General features: G+C 36.6%; 1 protein-coding gene across 1 annotated transcript in view; it reads left to right on the top strand.

Annotated features, from left to right (window-relative positions):
• Nucleotides 1-22,117, top strand: part of LOC128857189 (pupal cuticle protein G1A) — a 44,810-nt gene that overhangs the window by 21,799 nt on the left and 894 nt on the right. Inside the window, exon 4 of the mRNA XM_054092827.1 lies at nucleotides 21,894-21,975. Coding sequence (XP_053948802.1) covers nucleotides 21,894-21,975 — 82 coding nt within the window. The remainder of the gene's footprint in view (nucleotides 1-21,893; nucleotides 21,976-22,117) is intronic.

The raw sequence follows: 22,117 nt of genomic DNA on the forward strand, positions 1-22,117 counted from the left end.
CACATAATTTTTTTTCAATTTTATTAAATCATAATTTTAGGCAGCTATTGTTGTCCAGTAACAAGTGAGACAAATTAAGTCAAGTTTTGCAGATTATAAATTAAATTATTTTACTAAATTCGAGCACATTGTTGTACACTCAAAATGAACTGAGGCTGATCACTAAAACACAATTTTGCAATGGAGGGAAGTACAACGTGGAGCGCTTCGGAAGGCCGCTGAACAAAAATGTTGCTAATATTTATTGCATTTACCACCGCAACCAGTGCCTCAGTAATGAAATTCATGTTTCGTAGACAAATACAATTTAAAGACCGCTTTGGAGCTATAAACAAGCATTGCACAGCAGAAGAGTAGAGGTCGCCCCAACAACTTTTGAGTCAAAATGAAATTTTCTACTCGTACACAAAGTGATGCTCTTCACACCCAGCTACGCTGGTTTTTGTGGGCTCTTTAAATTTATTGTTGAGCAGATTCTAAAACACCACTCCGCACATACCAGCGCATTTAACGCTTCAGCTGACCCAGCAAAGCTTTGGGTGCTTCACCTTACGAAATATGCGCTAGGGAAAAATTAAGAATAAAGTATTTGTAAAGTTGTGGCCATAAACGCAAAAGAAAAATCAGAAAAAAATAAAAAAAAAAATTATAAAAAAAAATTAAAAATGAAAATAATACAAAAATAAAAACAAAATAAAATAAACGGAAGTAGCGAGCAGAAAGCAGGAAGCTAACAATTTACTACATGGACAAAATAGGAAAAAAAAACACGAAAGCTTAAAAAATGGCTGCAAAAAGGAAACGCGCGTCTACAAGCGAAACAGAATCGTCCCCTAAGGACCTAAGCAGGAAGCGAAAATAGCAGACAAACTATGTAATATGCATGCATACCTACTAAGCACTTGTGCATGTGTGTGTGTGTGTGCGCGCGGCATCGTGCTCGCCTCATGCCAGCTCTGGCTGCAGACAGACATATATTGCGCCTGACACAGTACCCGAACTTTTCCAGTTGACAAGCCAGCTGACAGATTAAAAAATAGCTCCCGAACAGCCACGGGCAGGAGACGCATGGCGGAAGCGGCATCAGTCAAAAGCCAACGGGATAGCCGGCAGTAATGAATGGGAACAAAAAGCAATAACAGCAACAGCGAGCAGCTAACGGCAGTAGAAAACCAGAAACACAGTAGGAGCTACTTAAATGGCAACAAGGGAGCGAAGACTATAAAATTAATAATGACTGATTATTTTTGTTGGTCAAAAGTTGTCGTTGGCAGCCGGATGCTGTGTTGCGCCATCTGCTATGACTTAAGTGATGCTGCCAAGCCGGTGGCGTTATTGTTTTGTGCGCCCCAAACTATGCTACGCATTAATGAACCGAGAGGAAAAACGTTTACTTTCTCGCTGCTGCGTTTCCTACCTCACTGGCGCGTTACTTCCTCACTAGAGCGTTTACTTTCAACCAAACTGGGGAGGGAGGGGAAAACAATGTTGAATAGCTGCTTAGCAGTGTAATGGAGCAGAAAAGGCTGTACACGCTGTAGGGCAACGGTGTGTGTGTGTGTGTGTGTGTGTGTGACAAAGTGTGAACCCACCAGAGGCGAGTGGTTCTACGAACTGAGCGAAAATTGAGTGTCGATATTTGCGGTAAGTTGTTAAGAGTAAACAGTAAACAACAGTAAATAAGAAACTGAGTTATGAACTGCTTGATTGACTGGGCAAGTATTCATGCGAGTAAACGCGTTGCTGCAGTGTTTCAAAATTTTTACTATCTCACCGGAAATATGTTTATTAAAAGATTCAACAAAAGTGTCCACATATTTCGGGGCAGTAAAACTGTAAGTGATTTGATAAGCGCATGGTGAGAGAAATTTCACTGCTCGACCAGTTGAAAACTATGAACAAAGAAGAAAAAAAAATAAATTTACGAGTGAGCAGTACTTTACAAAAATTAAAGCAACTTGAAACTGAAACTGGTATGAAATAGAGAGGATCTCAACTGCTGAATACGGCGGAACGCGATAATATTTTCCATGAGCGATTTCCCCTGCAGTGATCTAAGTATTTTGGATACTCTTTCAAAACATGCTTTATTTGTAAACTTGCTTTATAGACTTGCGTATAATAGCAGGTTAACTAAAAATATTACAAAAAAAAAATTAAAAATTTTGATATTTATTCAATGCTGAAAATTATAGCGTTTTTGAAGTAGTATAACGTTCTTTTGAAAAATTTTCAGGCACATCAGTGCCATTTGCAAATCTAATTTACTAATCAAAAACTCTAAAATGTGACACTAAGTCATTGGATATGACATAAATGGCGTGTTTCTAGCATTTTCCATTTGAAAAATTCGTCACTTGCATTCGAAATATTCTAAAATATTTTGCAAATTACTCCGATTTTAAATCTTATCATTTGCAGAAAATGCCTTTTCAAAATAAATTAAAGCAAAAAATTTTCAAATTCAAAAATTTTCAAGTCAAATGTTTTTTTGCTAATTTAAAAATACGCTCCTCAAAAATTTTTTTTCTGTATACAATTTTTGAGTAACTTATATTTTACGCCTCCTGAAAAAAATAAAAAATGTTATACCGAAAAAACATTTTTTGCTTGCTACTTTTTGTAAGTTATATCCCTCAAATATTTTGTTTTTTCTGTATAAAATTTTTGTGAAAAAATGAATAAAAGTTTTGTGAAAAAAATTTTATTGCTAAGTTTTAACAATTATTTTTGCAAGCCACGCTCCTCAAAAATTGCTTTCCTGTAAAAAATTTTTGTGAGAAATATTTTTTTTTGGTTATATTTGCAAAATATGCTCCTCAAAAAAAATTTTTTTTCATAAAATTATTTTGCAAATCACTCCGATTCCAAGTCTTATAGCAGAGCATGCCTTTAAAAATTAAATTAATAGCAATAAATTTCCCAAATTCAAAATTTGTTTCCTCTTTTTTTGCAAAATACGCTGCTCAACATTGTTTTCTGCATAATATAATATATTTGGGTAAATGTTTTTTTACAAATTGAAAAAATTTATACCGAAATTTTTTGTTTGCTAAAATTTTTGTGGAAAACAAAAAAAAATTTTTTTTTGCTTAAAATTATTGTGAGGGCGTAATTTGCAAAAATTAGCCAAAAAGAAATGTTCACAAACATTTTGTGGAAGAAAATAATTTGTTTATGGAACGAATTTGCAAAATTTAGCAAAAAATATTTTTTCTAAAATTTTATAAAGGAAAAAAATTATTTGACCGGCCTAATATGAAAAAATTACCAGATTATGCCCCTCAAAACAACTTGTTTTTAAAAAAAACTTTTGTGAAAAACATTTTTCGGCTCATTTTTACAAAGTTTTCAAGACAATTTTATACAGGAAAAAATCATTGTTTTGTTTATTTTTGCAAAATACGCTCCTCAAACAAAAATTTTTTTTGTATAAAATTATTGTGAGAGACGTAATTTGCAAAAATTAGCAAAAAGCAAAATGTTCACAAAAATTTTATAGAGGAAAAAAAATTTTTTTGGGGCGAATTTACAAAACTTAGCAAACAAATTTTTTTTCTAAAATTGTATGCAAAAAAAAATTTTTTTGAGGAGCGTATTTTGCAAAAATAAAAAAAAAATTGTTTTTCTGTTTAAAATGTTTTTAAAAAATATTTTTCGGCTTATTTTTACAAAAAGCGTTCCTCAAAAAATTATTAAAATTTCGCAAAAATTTTATACAGGAAAAAAATTGTTTTTTGCTTATTTGTGCAAGATACGGCCCTGAAAAAATTTGTTTTTTGGCATAAAACTATTGTGAGGGACGTAATTTGCAAAAATTAGCAAAAAAATTTCACACAAGGTTTAAGGAGGGAAATTTTTTTTTAGAGGGCGAATTTGCAAATTTTAGCAAAACAAGTTTTTTTTCTAAAATTTTATACAAAAAAAAACAAAATTGTTTGAGCGGCGTAATATGCAAAAATAATCAAAATACTCCCCTCAAAAAAAATTTGTTCTACATAAAATTTGTGTGAGAAACATTTTTCGACTTGTTTTTGCAAAAAACGAAAAAAAATTTGCAAAACTTACCAAAAAAATTTTTTTTTTCTAAAATTTTATACAAAAACAAAAATTTTTTGAGCGGCGTAGTATGTAAAATTAAGCAAATTACGCCCGTCAAAAAAAATTTGTTCGGTATAAAATTTTTGTAAAAAACATTTTTCGGCTTATTTTTGCAAAAAACCCTCATCAAAAAATCAAATAAATTTCACAAAAATTTTATACAGGAAAAAACCTTTTTTTTTGCTTATTTGTGCAAAATACGCCCCACAAAAATTAAAAAAAAATGTATATAATTAGAAAAAAATTTTTGCTTGCTAACTTTTGCAAAATACGTCCCTCTAATTTCTTTCTGAATTTTATTTGATAATAGTTGAGGCTATGCTCAGTAATCTCTGCAAGTTTCATAATGGGATTCAAATGAGATTTTCGAGTTATATTTAAATACGTACAGCGAACCAGTGGCGAGCGAAGCGAAATTCACTGATAGAATTTATGAAATGGACTCCTCTAGCGCCGCAGCGATCACTTTAAAGCTAAGACCCCAATTTTCAATTAAAAACGATAATTTATGATTTTTCCATTTTCCGTGTTCCAATAAGATGTAAAAATCTCTTTCCAATCCATCGAGGATCCACATTAATTATCGGATATTTCGCAAACTATTCATTCAATTGCTTTAAAATTTTCAAAGAATTTTTTCAAAATATTACAATTTATAACAAAAAAACAAATACAAAAAAAAAAACACCAGTCTAACGGTTAGACGCGATAGAAGTGAAACCTTCCGTAAAACAAACTGAGAGAGAATAAGACGAAAGCAGCGTTAGGAGCAAGATAATTATAGGTTCATTATAATATTGCTATAAAGTTCATATTTTATTTTCTTCATTTTATTATTATTCATCCTCAATGTTTTCAATTTCAACAAATGATACGAGTGGCTTATGATAGCTAAAATATGATACAAATGCTTTGGTTTCGATGTTGTCAACATGTCTTTGAAATACCGCGTCAATGGTTGTTTTTGATCGTGTTGTCGATTCAGTGCGATTGTTACACATTTTTAAATTGAATGTTGTATTGAGAAAGTCAATTAAAGGAACCGCTGTGTCCAATGCAAAATTTACGTTAAAACCGCCACTTAAAATCATTGGAACTTTATTGTAATCTTTTCTAAGTATCCGCGATACTTCTGGTGTATACTTTATTAAATTTTCGTGAATGAATTCCGTGATGCTATTTACTGATTTTTTTTTCTGTCGATATTCACGACACTTTTCTGCATTATTTTTCGGCATAATTGCGGTAAATATTTAAAAATGAAAATATTTACGAATATAAAAATACACACGCGGTTGCTATTATGAGCGTCCCCAGCAAAACCTGCGTGACCGAAACTCTAACACAATTACATTTTTTTGAATGTTACAAACACATATGCACGCAGGTTTTGCTGGGGCGTGACCGAAACTCTAACACAATTACACCTATGCACTCGTATTTGTTTGAAAATCGACTTGTTTTTTGGTTCTCCGTCACCTTTGGAAAATGTGTAAACAGTAAGCAAACTTTATTCATATATTTTTAGTCATTTTTGCATCAGTAAAATTAAACAAACGCCGTAGCCGAATGGGTTGGTGCGTGACTACTATTCAGAATTCACAGAGAGAACGTCAGTTCGAATCTCGGTGAAAACACCAAAATTAAGGAAAACTATTTTTCTAATAGCGCTCACCCCTCAGCAGGCAATGGCAAAACACCGAGTGTATTTCTGCCATGAAAAAAATCTCCTCATAAACATATCATAAAATAAAAAAATAAAATAACTGTATAAAAAAACTTTTTTCTTGTGATTCGAACCAAGGATTTTGGATCGGAAGCTCACATTGCTAGCCGCTCGGCTATCGCGCCATGCTGTCGGCGCTGACCTAAAAGTTATTTAGTTCGTCGCTACGTGTATATGTAATATTCGTAGCCAAGAGTGTCGCTTTTTTCGTTTCACTTTTTCTCAAATCACTTCCAACGATTCTAAAGAAGTTTTCACTTCAAAAACTAACAATCTGGAAAAACTTTACCAACCTGACTACTCCTAACTCCATAACTGGCGGTTCAACGTAAGGATAAGCATTGTTATGATGCAAATTATTTGCTCATATTCACACGCAAATTCCGATCACTTTTCTGCCAATGTTCTCTTGAAATGAATCAATTGCGTAACATATAACAGCTCAGTGATTGTTTCGCAAGCTTCTAACGGCTCTTAATATGATGGGAAAATACATCACTGCCTTTTGGTACCCCCTATGCTACAGCACAAATCACCTTCGCACTACGAATATTCAAATTCTGAGTCACCGATAACAATGTCCGCCTGGAAATCCAACGCAGAATCTCTGAGTCTTAACTGGGCATTGCCTTCAAATCTTCGTCTGTTTCGCTTCGCTCGGCCATTTCTTGTCTTCAGTGCCAACACGTAGCACTGTATAGCATCGAAACTATTTAGAACTCGCATGATGAAGTATGTACACCGCCGGCTCAAACCAACAAGTCCTGTGTAGTCTCATATTAGATAAAGCAGCAGTTTTTTCTGACTCCTTTCAGAGCTAATTTTACCATCAATCTTATCTCTGCAAGATTGCGGGTGACTACCTAAAAATTCGCTAACTTCGATAAACTGCGTAATATTCTGAGCTTTACCCAAATTTCGCATTAGATAACCAATCAAATAATTACTTTGGAACTGATATTTCCAATGATTGTAAGTTGTTGTCTTCATTGGGGACGAATGTTTACGTGGCGAGTCCCAAACCCAGTGCGCAACCAGATATTCTTAGCTGTTTCTTCACTCCCAACCTGGGAGCTACACAGAGGATACTTGGTTGATACTTGCCAGAAGTTGTGTACAGAGAAGCAGAAGTAAAATGTTGTCTGAATGAGGGTTCGTCTCAGGACTGATTACGCAAAAGAAACTGATTACTGTTTGCACGCCGATTTTATTTAATCTTCCCTTTTAAAATTTCCTTTGCAAATATACAAAACATGAAAAATAGCGTGTGCTTTATTTTACCAAAATAAATAAGAATTCTCATTATGCAAAAACAACAACAACGTGCACAGCGAACAAGAAAACACGAACGCGCCCCAGGCTTTCTGGGGGGTCTTTAAAAAATAGTTTACATTTTTTTCATGTTTTTTTTTTTTTTTTAATAAAGCACGGCAATTTATGAAGGCAAATTAAAAGAGGAGATCCGTAAATATTTAAATGCTTTACAACAAATTTGTGAAAAGGTGCATTCTTCCCATTCAATGCGAGATTTCACAGGGTTGGCGGCATGAGCGAATATATTTTTTTTTTTAAATCTCCATTTTTTCATACAATCTGTCATAACAATAAGTACTATTTTTACCTACTTTATTAAATAATAAAAAAATTAACAAAAAAGCAGGTGCCCAATTTGTTTGCCCATAGAAAAAATTTATGTGGTAGCCGCAAGAAAAAAAGTTTTTTTTTGCACTAACGCACCACATGCAAAGTATTTATTAATTTTTATATATGAAATACATAACACAATTTAAAACTTAATGAAATTGGACAGCACTGGAAGGCCGCTTCCATATTCAAGGCATTTCAAAAGCTGTCTATTCTATCCGAATTTACAGCGCAATACGAATTTACACAGCGAAATGTATGTAGGTGTGTATTTGTTATCCTGTTTTAAAGGGCGTTTATTCACGGCTCATTGCAGTGCTTAACAACACTTCAAACAGATACAGCACTAAAAGCTTTTAAGTAGATTAAAGATTACTGTCACTAAATAACGCAGCGATATTACAGAGGGACACACACGCACACATACCAGCATACGCACACCTGTTAACTCTCATATGAATGTGCGTGATTGTGTGCCTAGGCAGAGGGAAAAGAGGGGAAAGTAATGGATATGATAGGCATGCTAAGAACATATGCGTATGTATATATGTGTGTGCGTGTGGTATGTGTCGATGTATGTATGTATGTGTGTGCGTAGCAATATTTATATTCCAGTCAAAGTTTTTGGCAGTTCCTATGACAATATCGAGCACCTCAATCTACACACACACAAAGAAGCCTTTGCTAGCGATAATCTGTTGACAGTGTTTTTCTTCTTCTTGTTTTTTATTCTCCTTTCACCTCAACACACAAATGCTGATATTTTTTCTCATATCTCAAAATTTTTTTTAACATTTTTTTCAGCATTTTTTCGTATTATTATTTTCTACTTAAATTACATAAAAGGGAATGAGCGCCTATGTGTAATAATATGATGAGTAATATGATCGTAGGCATGAAAGGAAAATAGATTTAGAAAATTTAAACACACAAAACCTGCTTATATAACACATGGGCTGAAAAGTTTCGGGCTTAATAAAGAAAAACACTTTTATTATTGTTCAAAATTACCTTCATCCATCCACGTAATTTTCATCAGGAACATCGCAATCATTCCAGCGCCGCTTTAACATTTCAATACCACTTTTGTAGAACGATTTATCTTTGCCTCAAAATAGGCCTTAGTTTCGGTGATAACCTCTTCATTCGAGCAAAATTTCTTGCCGGCGAGCAAGATCTGCGAACAGCTGGGAGTAGTCGCTGGGAGCCTAATCTGGCGTATAGGGGAATCTGGTGGATGTGGGAGCAATTTCATTCATGTAGTTTTGCCATTGTTTGATTGACTTGTGACACGGTGCGTCGTCTTCATAAAACATATTTTTTCTCTTTGCCATATATGAACGTTTCTTTGCAATTTCGGCCTTCAAATACTGCAATAACCCTATATTATATCCACTGTTGATGGCATTCCGCTTCTCAAGATAGTCGATGAATATTATACCATGCATATCCAAAAATACCGAGGCCATTACCTTTGCAGCCGATTGTTGTGCATTCGGACGCTTTGGACGAGGTCTACCAGTTGCTGCACACTCAGATGACGATCGTTTTGATTCCGGAGTGGAGTGATGAATCCATGTTTTATCTTTTCTCACGAATCGACGCAAAAATTCCGGTTTATTACGTTTAAACATGGCCAAACACTGCTCAACACTGAAACAGTGAGAAAACGCGGCACCCACTGAGAAAAGAGCTTTCTCATAGTCAAATGTTAGCGCAGTATAAAGCTGACCGATTCTTTTGATATCTTTACGATGCCAGTTAACTCACGAAACTTCACTTTTCGATCATTCAAGAGGATTCAAAACGATTTTGTGGACTTTTTTGATGTTTTCTGGTGTTGCCGCCTCATTTGAACGCCCACTGCCGCACGTCCACTGTGCATCATCGGTGTCCCTACGACCACCTTTGAAGTCAGCAAACCATCGTTTTATTGTTGCTTCTGATGGATCGGAGTCCCCATAACACTTTTCAGGCCATTGCTTCGCTTGACCGGTATTTTTCCCCATCAAAATGCAGTGTAAAACCAAAACACGAAGTTCCATTCTTTCATTTGAAAGTAGCGTCACTTTTAGCACAACAACTCACGAACTAATGAGTAGAATATCATGAAATTTCAACAGCTGTATCTTAGTACTAACTGAAAAAGAGGTGAGTGCAATAAAACTAATGCCATCTATGTTTTAGGCCTGGTACTTTTCAGCCCATGTGTTATTTATACTTCCTCAAGAGTTTATCTATTTTCACCAAAAATATGTTCGTACATATTTGTTCTGATAAATGAGGTAAATACTTCTATTAGTTGAGAATAAAAGTGGTAAAAATATGAGTACTGACCTAGAGGGAGTTTTATACCCTGACTACTTTGGGACCGGTGTTGGATGCTTTGGTTAGTCTACCACTACTTGATGTTTTCATCAAAGGAGAGGCCTTGAAGGTCATCTGCAGGCTGAAACACAATGGGAATTGGCCCCTGTCCGGCATTGGGCAACAGAGTAGGCATGGATTTCGTTCCAACGATCTTCACCATGCCATCAAGAGTTGTACTTGAAAAGAGATACAGTGGGGTGCTACCAGAGGCTCAACTGAGGCCAAATTCAAATGAGCCCGGCAAACATTGTTCGCGAATTTTCGGGGATGGCTCCAGGACCGAGCACGATCCCGGCTCTGGTGTCTACGCGGAATCCAGCGGGACAAAACTACATTTCGCTCTTGGAATGCATGCATCTGTGTTTCAAGCGGAGGTGTATGCAGTTCAAGAAGCGATGAACTTTGTTGTGAAAAACAGATGGAGAGGCAGATCTGTATGTGTCTGCAGCGACAGCCAAGCTGCGCTCATGCCCTTAGACAGCACTTCAACCACTTCAAAGGTAATTGAGTAGTGTAAATCCAGGCTCAACTATGTCGATAGACATAATATCCTGATACCATGGGTGATCAAACTCGATAAGCTATCACCTTTGGATTTGAAATTTCTTTTGTTTAGGAGAGCTCTGTCAAAAGGTGCATTTTATAACTTAAGTCAGTGATTCCAAATCAGAAGAAACATTTATTGGGTATTTTTTATAGAAAGATTGGGAATTTGGCAGATTCCACACCACTCATCACACACACATATATACGTACAATAAAAATAAGCGCAATCAGTTCACAATAGATAAGATAAATAGCACAAAATTCAAAAATTAAAATTTAAATGGAATTGTCAAACACTGAAAGACAAAAATAATTAAAAAAAGCTATAAAGATATGTAAAATTTTCCAATTTTTTAATATACGATAAAAAGTGGGTAAAAAAAAGAACAAAGTTATAAAACAACAAAGAGATTAACATGGGTAACTTGTAGTCTTTTATAGCTTAAACAAATTTTTTGTTTTCTAAAATATCATAATTCAATTATCTCCTTCTCCTGACGTCGTAAGTTGTCTACTCATAGTCTCCAACGCATGCTCTAACCTTTACACTTATTCTTTACTTATGACATTTGCTAGCTGAAAGAACAGTATTACAATATAAAAAACATCAATCTTGTACTAAATTTATTTCACTACACTAACCTTTTCTAACTTAATTTTTTTTCTCTTATTTGTATATAAATTCCTTAGCATCTTGATCAAAAAGTCATCTTGATTAAAAAGTCACGGGAACAACCACCAGGTGAAGCTATATAATAAGACGTTCACATATACATAAGTAGATGATCTACTTTTTCGCGCTTTACTCAAAATCCGTGATTAAAAAGCGCGATTTCCCATACAAAATTTCTCGCCCAAAATCTGAGATTATATTGTAAAATAATCCCAGATAATAACGATACTTATTGACATACAATCCAGTGTTATCGATAATTATTTCTACGAATGTGTGGAGAAACATCAAAATAAAAACTAAATGAAATGGATGCCAGAAAAGAAAACAGGTCTTTAAGCATAATTCTGTTTGTTAAATATTATTAATTAGGTATTCATTTTACAGAGAAAAGCGTGAGTCCATAAACGTTTAGTCCTCCTTTTACTTATTATAATTTTCTATGCGTATTACTGCCATAATTTTTTGCAACCTTAGTAAACGTCACATGCGGATTTCCTCCAACTGTTTATTATTAGCAGCCGATTGCGCAATTGAATTAGCTATTCCTTCTCCTTTTATTTTCTTCATACCGTTAATTATAATTAAAGAAACCAAAAACACCGAAGTATTCCACTAAAATAATTTCTATGAAGAAAAACCTCTCAAAGCAGTATTGACAGCTGAGTGTAGATTTTGCAGATAATTTGCCATATGTGAACGGGTGGATTAATTTGGTGGATTTATAGGTGATTAATGCATATGTGAACGTATTATAAGTCAACTAATTTGAGTTCTGTTTTTTTTTTGGCGATTTCCGACATCTGTGATTAACATTTCCATCAAAATTAATTTTATGGTCATTGTTTGTCATCCTTAAAAGTTACGCCGTTTGAGTAAATCTACCTCTGCATATATTTTCGATTTTTTAAAAATGGATTTAAATTTGCAACAACGAGTTTGTATTAAATTTGGCGTCAAAAGTGGATGTAATGGTGTGAAAACATAAGAAATGTTAGCATACTTTAAAGAAAGCAGCCGTTTACGAGTGGCATGAGCGATTCAGAAGAGACGGGCAGTCCATTGAGGATGACGAACGTGGATTTTGTACTACGACAACACGGCGTCGCACAGTTCCATCAACAGCCATCGCATTCATCTGATATGGCTCTCTGCGCCCTTATCCGTTTAATCGAGTCCAAAACCTACACTCGTTTTAACAGCAGAAAGGAAGTACTAGAAAAATTTAAAATGACTCTGATCGCTATACCGAAAATAGAGTACCAGGAATGTTTCGAGCGCTGGATCAAACGGTGGCAGGGGTACGTTGCAGTTAATGGAGTGTACTTTGAAGGCGACAGTATAACTTTTGAGGAAGGGACTTGCATTTTGAATTTTCTGAATATATTCCGGGAACTTTTTGATCTGGGTGGTATGTAGATGGTGGCATTGGCATAAAAGCAAACTGTTTTCTTTATATTTGGCGCTTTCTTTCTGGTAGCTCGCTCTTTCGTCCCTCAGCTGTCCATCAGCCGATGATTGGCAGTACTGCAAATTACTCAAACGAGTTTCTAGGCGCGCTCTGACATAAAATAAAAAAGTTTCATCTTGTCACCTAGGCAGATGGTAACGTAGTTGATTAAGTAGTAACTGCATTGGTTTTTCGCATGTCACCAACACAATGCCAGTTTTTTCAAACTTCTTTTGTAAGCAAATCGCTGACATATCCCTTATTACGTTAGCAGATCAGCTGATTCGCTCAAATTCACTGAGAGCCGATTAGCGGTTTGATGCTGGCCAGACCTTTGCATTCTCCATATCTCGCCCTCTATGGCTTTTCTCTTTCGAAGATCTCACTTCTGCTTCCACTGCGCACACAACTTACATGTCGTAAATTACTCATACATAAAAACATATAAATAAAATAATACTTTTGAAAGAAATTTCATTCGAGCTTCCTTCGTATGAATTTGTTGCTGAATGCAAGATGCCATAAAGTTAAGCCATTTGTCAGTCGTGCGTTTGCTCTTCCACCACCACCTAGATTTATGGCCTTTTCATTATGTTCCATCTATTCTTAATCTTTTATTTATAACTACGCATACAAGCAAACAAGCCTTTTACATTGAAAGGGGAATTCAACTGAAATCTGATTGCTATTATCACTTTGCCTTACCATTCTTCCCTTTCTCGCTCCACTCGCTGCACTCCTCCTCTCGGTGCGGCACTAAAAGGTCCTGCGTTGGCTTAGGAAATTTATTTGCGGAAAACCATTGAAAATTACGCTAAGAAATTGCATTTCCTCAACTAAAAGATGAAATCCTCTAAGTACATACTTAGCTGGTGGCAAGTAACGAGAAAGTCTTCAGCGCTTGCACTTGGCATGTGAGTGCTCATTGTATATTCATGTTTGGTGCAGGTTGGCAACGCGTACGCCTGTAAATTTCTCTCCCAGCTCGTTGCGTGAATGTGCAGGCATTTTCTTCTGATGCGTGGGTAAATGCATTTTACCATGCACGTGGAAAAAGTTTACGTGAAGAAAGTGAGTGTTTTTTTTTGTTTGCATTTGAATTTTAAAAGTGCAAGAAATATTTTATGCTTTTTAGATTTTATTACACCAGGGCGTGCTGGGAATTTTAGATTATTGATCCTTCGCAAGGTGCCTATTTATCTTTTGAAGGCGGCTTAGAAAGATGAGGTGGCAGATTCTGTGAATGTTTGCTTGTTTGTTACAACTTTACATAGCCAAGCGGTGGCTCTAATAAGGATTAGCGACTCTCGTTGGCGCGCACAATTGATATAATTTGGCAGGTGCTTGAATCGAAGCTATTTTAGCGGTTCATAGAAAACCCGTATGCAGCGTAGTCTGCGATATTAGCTTAGTTCGAAGGCATTTTAAAATTGTCAGCACTGTAACTGTCTAGCAGGGGCGTACCTGAAGAACGTAGCGCAGCGAAAAAATTCTTCCCCCATTGTAGCTCTGAAATCAGACAGTATAAGTTTTAACTTGCTGGAGGATCTCTCGCAGCTAGCAATGGAAACTGCTACTGTCAGTAGAATTGAATTGCGACGAGAAGATTCGGGAACATGCTTTCACGCTCCGCACTGAACAATGAATTCAAGGAGTGTTTCTGGACTTGAAATTGTGTTCTTTCGGCTTGCGAGCAACATCCTGCAGTCAAGAATTTCTTCGCAAAAGTTCATTTTCATCATTATCACTCACGTCGAATTGCCTAACTCGTTGCACTTTGTTTTGCGATCGTCTTCTTTTTCCTGATAAATAAGTCCTTTGACATCGAGAAGGAATCCAAATTTTTCATCGATTTCATTCAACCGTTCGAATCGTCCGTTCATTTCTTGAAATAGTCGATCATCCATGTTTTTTATTCTTCTTCATTCGGGGTCTTTCAGTTGCAACATCCCATTTTTGACACAAAATTATCCGTTCCTCGAGTGAACTATCAACGATGGTTCTCTTTCATTTTCGAAATAATTTTGAAGAACCTTCAAATCTTCAGCAGCATCGTGAAAATTCATCGTGGGATATTGCAGCCTCTTTTGAACGCGATCAATGCGTTTAGTTGCTGGGCATCACTTCTTGTTTCACTTCTCGTCACTTCTTTTTCACCACTCAGCATTCTTCGCGGTAATTTCAATAAAGCCCAGAAAGGTTTCCGTCACTTGTACTGTTTTTTTCAAAATCAATGTGCACGCACCTCACGACTTCTGACATTTGATCGCGATGGGCAATATCGGGAGTTGGGTCGAACATGAGACCATAATACTTAGCCACATGAATGGCTTTTAAGTAAACGCTGGCGAACAGCAGATGCCATAAGGTGAAGAAATTCATTCTGATACTTTCAACGTTTCTCAGGTGTTCTTTCATAACTGGGTCGAATACAGATACTAGTTTCAGCAAACCAAGAAAATTTCCGACATTAGAGTTGTCAAGAGAACGATGTAGCTCTCTGTTTTGCGTAGCTAGAAACTTGATGCAATGAAGAATCCTTGCCAAAATTTCACGCCATTTAAGTTTTTCTGCCTCGAACTGTGACGATATTCGTGCATCAACAAAACCTTCACTTCGAGTAAAATGGAGCTTCATTTCTTTGAACTGTGCAAAATTTTCTCGATGATTTTTGGAGTTTTCATGAATGATGATCCTCTCGGGTGCCTTCCACTGGGTGAATCCACTTTCGATCTCCAATGATGACTGAAGTTCAGAATTTGAAAACAGAATGCAGCAAAGACAAAATGCCGATTTCTTGAACGGGGAGTACACCAGCCAAGATTGTGTCCATCTCCTAACTTTTGCTTGAACCAGATTTGAGTCATCGAACCATTGTTTGTTGGTAGAAATGGCCCGTCAGAGTTTGGAAAATATTTCCAACCAAGCTTAATTATATCTAGCCTGGCTGTGTTGCTTACTATTGCTCTCCCGGAATTCTCATCAAATTTCAGATGTCATGGTATTGAGTCAGGCTCTCTATTTCACTATTAAGTTTTTCAAAATCATTTGTATGGGTAATGTTATTTTCCGGTAATTTTTTAAATACAGAGTGACTTCTTGTGTCTTTATTTAATACTGTTCAATATCGCGATTGAAAACACAAAGTTGAGGTGTCACTTTGCCTCTCATCTAGAGTGGCGCCCATGGCACGTGCCCTGCTTGCCATACCCTAGTTACGCCACTGCTGTCTAGTATATCCCCCGAAACCATACCTTATCACGATTTATCCCTCAGCTTTGATTTAAGCATAACCAATTCGGGGTATTCGATTAGTAAGTGCGGACAGTTCGCTACTAAATTGAAGTGGAATGAGTCACGATATTGGCCTCCATATGCGCCCTATCGTCAATGGAAGTGAGAAGGGCCTACACAGAAAGACTAAGAAAAAGGCGCAAGAGCTTAATAATCAATCGATAAAATCAATATTCAAGAAGCAGCTAAGTCCCAATAAAGGCATAGTAAGAATCAATCAGGGTGCTTGAGAAAATTGGCAACATTGTAAAGGCTATGAGCGGACATATTCTGTAATGAAATGCTCGCTGGGCGAATTAAAATTTTCACATTTAAGTTTGTTATACTAGAAGGTATCATGGTGAAAAGATTTTTAGAGGTGTACTACCTAGCAGACCGTTATTCGGCTCTGAGCGAATTTGACCGATATGGCGAGGTCATTCGTTTTGTGTTTTACTAAGCTAAAGCTAAATTTTGCTAAGCTAAAGTTAAATTTTGTGAAATACAAAACGAATGACATAGAATCCAAAGTTACCCTCAAAAAGAAATGTTTTATTTCACCATATCTAACGAGCCAACCTGGTATCAGCGTGACAGGCGAATTTACCTGTAAAACATTGGGACATAGCTCAATAGGCATTAGTTATAGGGTCCAAACGGACTATATGACTCCGAAATGCAATTGGGTGAAGAAATTCCGAACAACAATAGAAAAATAGGGGCGGAAAAGAGGCATGAAACCTCGAAAATGTTGGACAGAGTAGGGGCAGAGATTAATTACGCTGCCATTTAAGCTCTCTAACACAGCAAAGCTGTAGAAAAGGTGGCAGAAATAGCATTCGCAAAGGCATCGAGCAGTTCAGGCGATAAAAGTAATAAACTCATGTGAAATTTCATCTCAAAGCGTTCTTGAGAGCAGAGAAGCCATAGAGAGGCTGGCCGCAGCCAGACGGTTGCACATCTATGGGGTACCCGGACAAAAGGGCATTGCAGGCAACGAAATTGTAGATGAGATTGCCAAGAGCGCAGTTTACATGCCATTTGAACAAGAAAACGACATACTATTGAAAATTTCTACAATAAAACCCCTAAAGACGGTCTATAGTGGCATTGTTGCGGACATGGAAGGATGGATAGAGAGGAGATGTAACAATCTAGCCACTTGCGAAACCGCGAAAATCATGTGTACACAAAATGCAGAGAAATACGCCAGATTCGTACTAGCTATGTTTAGAAAGTACAGCAAAATTATCGTAGGTATACTGACAGGCCACAATTTGCTAGCGGCACACGCATATCAGATGGGAATTATTATAAAATAGATTTTGCAATGAACTGGAAGAGGGGGAAACTTTAGATTGCCTTCTATGTTGAGGCCTCGCATTAGCTAGAAGCGGAATGAAATGCCTAACAGTTCTACAATATGAGAACTTAGGATGTCTCTCTGAGTTTGAGCCGCAGGGCAAAAGACGCATGCCTATTCGCCAGGCAGATTCACAGACGACACAGGCCTATTACATGAAGTCTACTACAAAGAAACGTAAAGGTCAAGCTCCATCTGGTACCACTAACGACCAACAGGTCTATGTGAAGGCTTTCAACCAATCAGGTCAACCTAACCTAACCTACTGCGCTATAGTCTATTTGGGTGATGGGCGCATATTGAGAGCTCACGCCTTTCGTAGGGCGCTAAATTATGCGTTTGCCAAGTAAATATAAAACTAATTGACACTTAACATCGAGCTTAACCTCTTGCTTTGCTAATTTGTAAGCACTCACAATTGCTATTCAATTTAATTGCCATTCAAATACAAGCAAAGTAAACAACTAAGCGATACAAACAAAACCAAGTAAGCCACTTCAATGAAATAATTTCATTTGCGAAGCACAACATTGGCTGTTTTGCTGTAAATTTTCAACGATTTAACTGCAATATATTTACGGCAGGATATGCAAATAAGAGCGGTTACGACGACAATTTAAACAAGACGCACAATTAGTTAAGCAACATTTGGCAGCAGGCATCCCGGCGGACAGACAGACAGGCCGAGTGGCAGGCAGGCGCAAGAAGAATGCGAAAGAGACTTAAAGGAGACAGTCGCTGAGTAGATAAGTGATGGTGATGGTGTGCAAATATGTGTGTCAGCTTTAATTACCGTTACAAGTCATTATCGCTGGCATAGTGAAGTATGCACACACACACATACATGCACACATGTTTATGTATGTATGTAGCAATAAAGAAGAGGCTGCGCATACCAGATGAGCCTTGTGTTTTGGATAATATTGTGCGCTGTAGGGTAAGGGGGAGGGGTTAAGGAATGTGGGGAAAATATTTACTGTTTGGTGGAAAGTTTCGTGTTTAAATAAGAATTTGGGTGGTGTAATGCCGAAAATACCTAAAATGCATAAGACCAGCCGACAAATGAGGTTGCTTTGTGTATGTTAGTAGGTTTGTATGTATGTATGTATGTATGTAGATAACATATGTATGTTATTTGTTTAACAGCATAATAAGTGTGTTGATGTGCTTAAAATTAGAAATTACTGAATTTAATTAGCATAACTCGGCATGCTGAAGATTGAAGAGGAGAAAAGTTTGGCTGGAACTTCAAAGCAGAATGGCATGTTTTTATTTTTTACAAGTGGAAATACATACATACATGCTTATATAGATACATATATACATATAAATTTATCTGAACATTTAATAAAACAACTTAAGTTGGTAAGCCACTTTGAAAGCTTGAAAATGAAGTGGTTTTCAAAAAGTTAAAGCGAACAAATATTTATAATTTTCAAAGCTCTCAAAAGAATTTAATTTAATCAAATTAAATAATTTGATGGTCTAAAAGTACAAAACAAAAAGTAATAATATTAGTAATAGTAAAATGCCACTCTAATCATGCCAAAGTTGTTAATCATCTCTCGATAGCGCAAACCATTCACCGTAACTGTTGCTCCAGCTTCATTTTCGAAAAAGTAAGGTCCAATGACTCCGCCGGACCATAAACCGCACCAAACAGTCACACGTTGAGGATAGAGAGGCTTTTCAAAATAACTCTTGGATTTTCTTAGCATCAGATCCCTAATTTTGCTTGTTGACGAAGCCACCGAGGTGAAAATAGGCCTCATCACTCAAGATGATTTTCCGATAATGGTATTCTGGATCATTTTCATGCATTTCAACGACCCAATCAGCAAAGACACGACGTTGTTGATAATCGGCCGGCTTGAGTTGTTGTGTTAACTGGACTTTGTAAGCCTGAAGACCCAAATCTTTATGCAAAATACGGTGCAATGACGTTTGTGGAATGCCTAATTCCAAAGAAAGACGAGGAATGGACAAACACTTCGGCTACAACAGCAATATTTTCGGCTGTTCTTGAGCGATATGCACGGGTTTTATTCTTCACATCACTAACTTGCCCCAACAGCTCGAAAATCGAATTTTTTCACCAATTTCTGTATTGCGGCTCGACAAGGTGCTTCACGATGACCCAAAAATGTTCCAGTTTTACGAACCGTCTCTGCAAAATTTTCACAATTTTTATAGTGAATTTTAATAATTTCAATGCGTTGTTTAAGTGTGTAGCCTTCCATTTTTATTAATGGCGTAGTTTCTATTTGTCAAATATCAAAAAATGACAGCTTCAAAAGTGACATCTACCGAAATAGCGGGCTATTCAAAATAACACCTGTCATTGGAAAACCCTTAATTTTTTATGAGGGACCTTTTCATGGCAGAAATACACTCGGACCTTCACCATCGCCTGCCGAAGACCGGCCGCTATTAGACTAGAAAACGTTTATCATTTTACTGTTTTATGCATGGAGGCTTGAACCTGCGCACTCCCGCATGTTATTCACTTACCAAACCAGTCGGCTACGGCGACCGGCTTGTCCTTGGCCTCCCTCAATAACTTCGACCAAGAATCTGGATCCTTTGCAGATATCCTGCACTTTTTCGGCTCAGTTCAGTTCTTGGTGTGATCATTAGCTGCTGTGTCAATCCAGATTTTCCATGGGCAACCCCTTTTATGAGGCACATACAGCTTACTAGTGCAGATTCCGTTTTGCAATTTCGTTTGACTCCATCCTCAGAACATGTGCAGCCCACCTAAGACGTTGAATCCTGGTGTATTCGGCGATTTGGAGGTCGTTTAGCTCAGCTGAGTATTCATCGTTGTAACGTAGACGATAGTTGATATGATCTATCCGCACCGGTTCAAGGATGCCACGTGGTTTTTTTCGCTCAAATATGTTCAGCTTTTCTTTATTCGCCTTCCACATCTCTGTTCCTGTTCAGCTGACGTGTTTTCCCCTCTCTACCGCGCAGCTGACTATTTTTTTTATTCTACTAAATGTCAATAATACATGAAAACAATGTCAGCCGGTATAAAATGAGTTGGTAGAAATTTGTTTTCGACACGTTTCGTACCCTCCCACAATCACACCTACCGCAGATGCGCCAGCTGACGTTCACTTTCGTTATTCATGAAAGCTAAATCACAAGTTTAGTCAAGAATTTAACGGTATAAAAACGCAGTCCAAAACCGACCCCTGGCTCTCGGACTATTAGCCGTTGATAGACGAGCGAGAACGGAGAGTAAAATTTCAATGCCATGCAACGTTTTGGGTATTTTCGTTCCGCGAGAGAGAAAAAAGATATAAGGTAGAGGAAAGGGAGAGAGAGAGAGAGAGAGCTATACCTTATATATATCTTAGATACACTTTAGACTATTTTTCCTGAGTTTTTCCTTGTGGTTGCTAATTTCTAGGGAGAAATAACACTGCCTACTTTTTGGCGCTTGTTTGTTGGTGCAAATTTGTAGGAAATATATATTTTGGTGCCTACTTTTTGGCGTTATATTAGCTTGGTCCCTACTGTCTGGGGCGTTTTTTCTGGGGCCTACTTTTTGACGCTTATTTACGATTCCTGGCTAGTGCTTGTGCGTACTATAAAGTGCTATCCATTCCGGCGTCGGATTTATTTATTTATTTATTACCTTTATTTATTACCTTGCGGTAATTTGTGCCGTTGCTGCGGCCCTGGAATCGCTGCGTTTGTGCGTGTGATAAACGTTCGGAGTAGCGCGCGTTGTTGCCACGGTTTGTGTCCGGCGTTTACCTACACTGGTCGACCCTTCTCCGTTTTTTGTAAATTTTGTCTATTTGTATTCCCTGCAAATGTTGTAAATTTATTTAGATATATATTCGTTATCTCTATCTCTCTCATTCTCTCTCTGGTCTCTCCCTCTTTCTTTGTCTGCCTTGAAAGTTTCACTTCTGTTATAAGTACTACGCTACACGCACTTCTTTTTCATAATGGGAAAAATGCAATTGGCTATAAAACATAAAAATGTTGATTTTAATTTTAATTAATAATTCTGTTTCAAATTATTGAAAATTTGTCGAGTTTTGTACGAAATGTGAAACTTGAACCTATTTATTTTTTGCTATAGAATTAATTACATTTTCATAAAAAAATAATTAAAATTAGAAAATAAATAAATAATAGGTCAAAACTCATCAATATGTGGTGAACTTTTCATTATGTCACTCATTTTGTATTAAAAGATCCATAATCAACTGCTTCTGAGTGCGCAGAAGGGAACTTAAAGTTATATTTGTAAAGATAAACATTTCTGCGAATAATAAAAATTACCATAACGACGATAATAACAGACTTTTTTAAATATACCACAAAGCATAATTCACCTGAAAAAATTACCGCCAAGGTTGTTTACTTAAATCCACACCACTACGAAAGCTTAAAACACTTTAAAGTGTTCGAATTCTGCTTTCATGTTTAATACGTATACAAACATATTTATATTTACTGTTTTTAAAATTAATGTGTTGCGGTTACAATATTAAAAGTGAAGCATATCTTAGGGTGTTGGTCGATATATGTACAAATAGTCACCACAGTTGGGGGAGGTTAAATATTAAACTTGACTTTTTTTATTTCATATTTTTTCATGCATCTTTTTTTCTCAACTTAAATTTCACTTTATTCTGGTGATGAGCATAATATTAAAATAATTGTTTTTGTTTTTTCTTTTTCCTATGCCTGCCTCGTTTGCGTACACACAAAACGCCCACAGTATCGCATGGTCTCCTTGGACATCCAGGTATCCCAATCGCCGCACCAGCCTTGGCGCATTACCCAGCACCAGTAGCTGTTAAGTAAGTAATGAGAAACGGCATCAAATGCAAGGGGTGGAAAAGAGGGAGAGGCTGTGTTACACAGCCTAGTTAGTTGCAAAATTAAATATTATAACTATTTTTAGTGCAGCTTTTTTACCTGACTTTATTCTGTGAAATTTGT

Source organism: Anastrepha ludens, chromosome 3 (genome assembly GCF_028408465.1).
Source record: "Anastrepha ludens isolate Willacy chromosome 3, idAnaLude1.1, whole genome shotgun sequence".
NCBI lineage: Eukaryota > Metazoa > Arthropoda > Insecta > Diptera > Tephritidae > Anastrepha > Anastrepha ludens.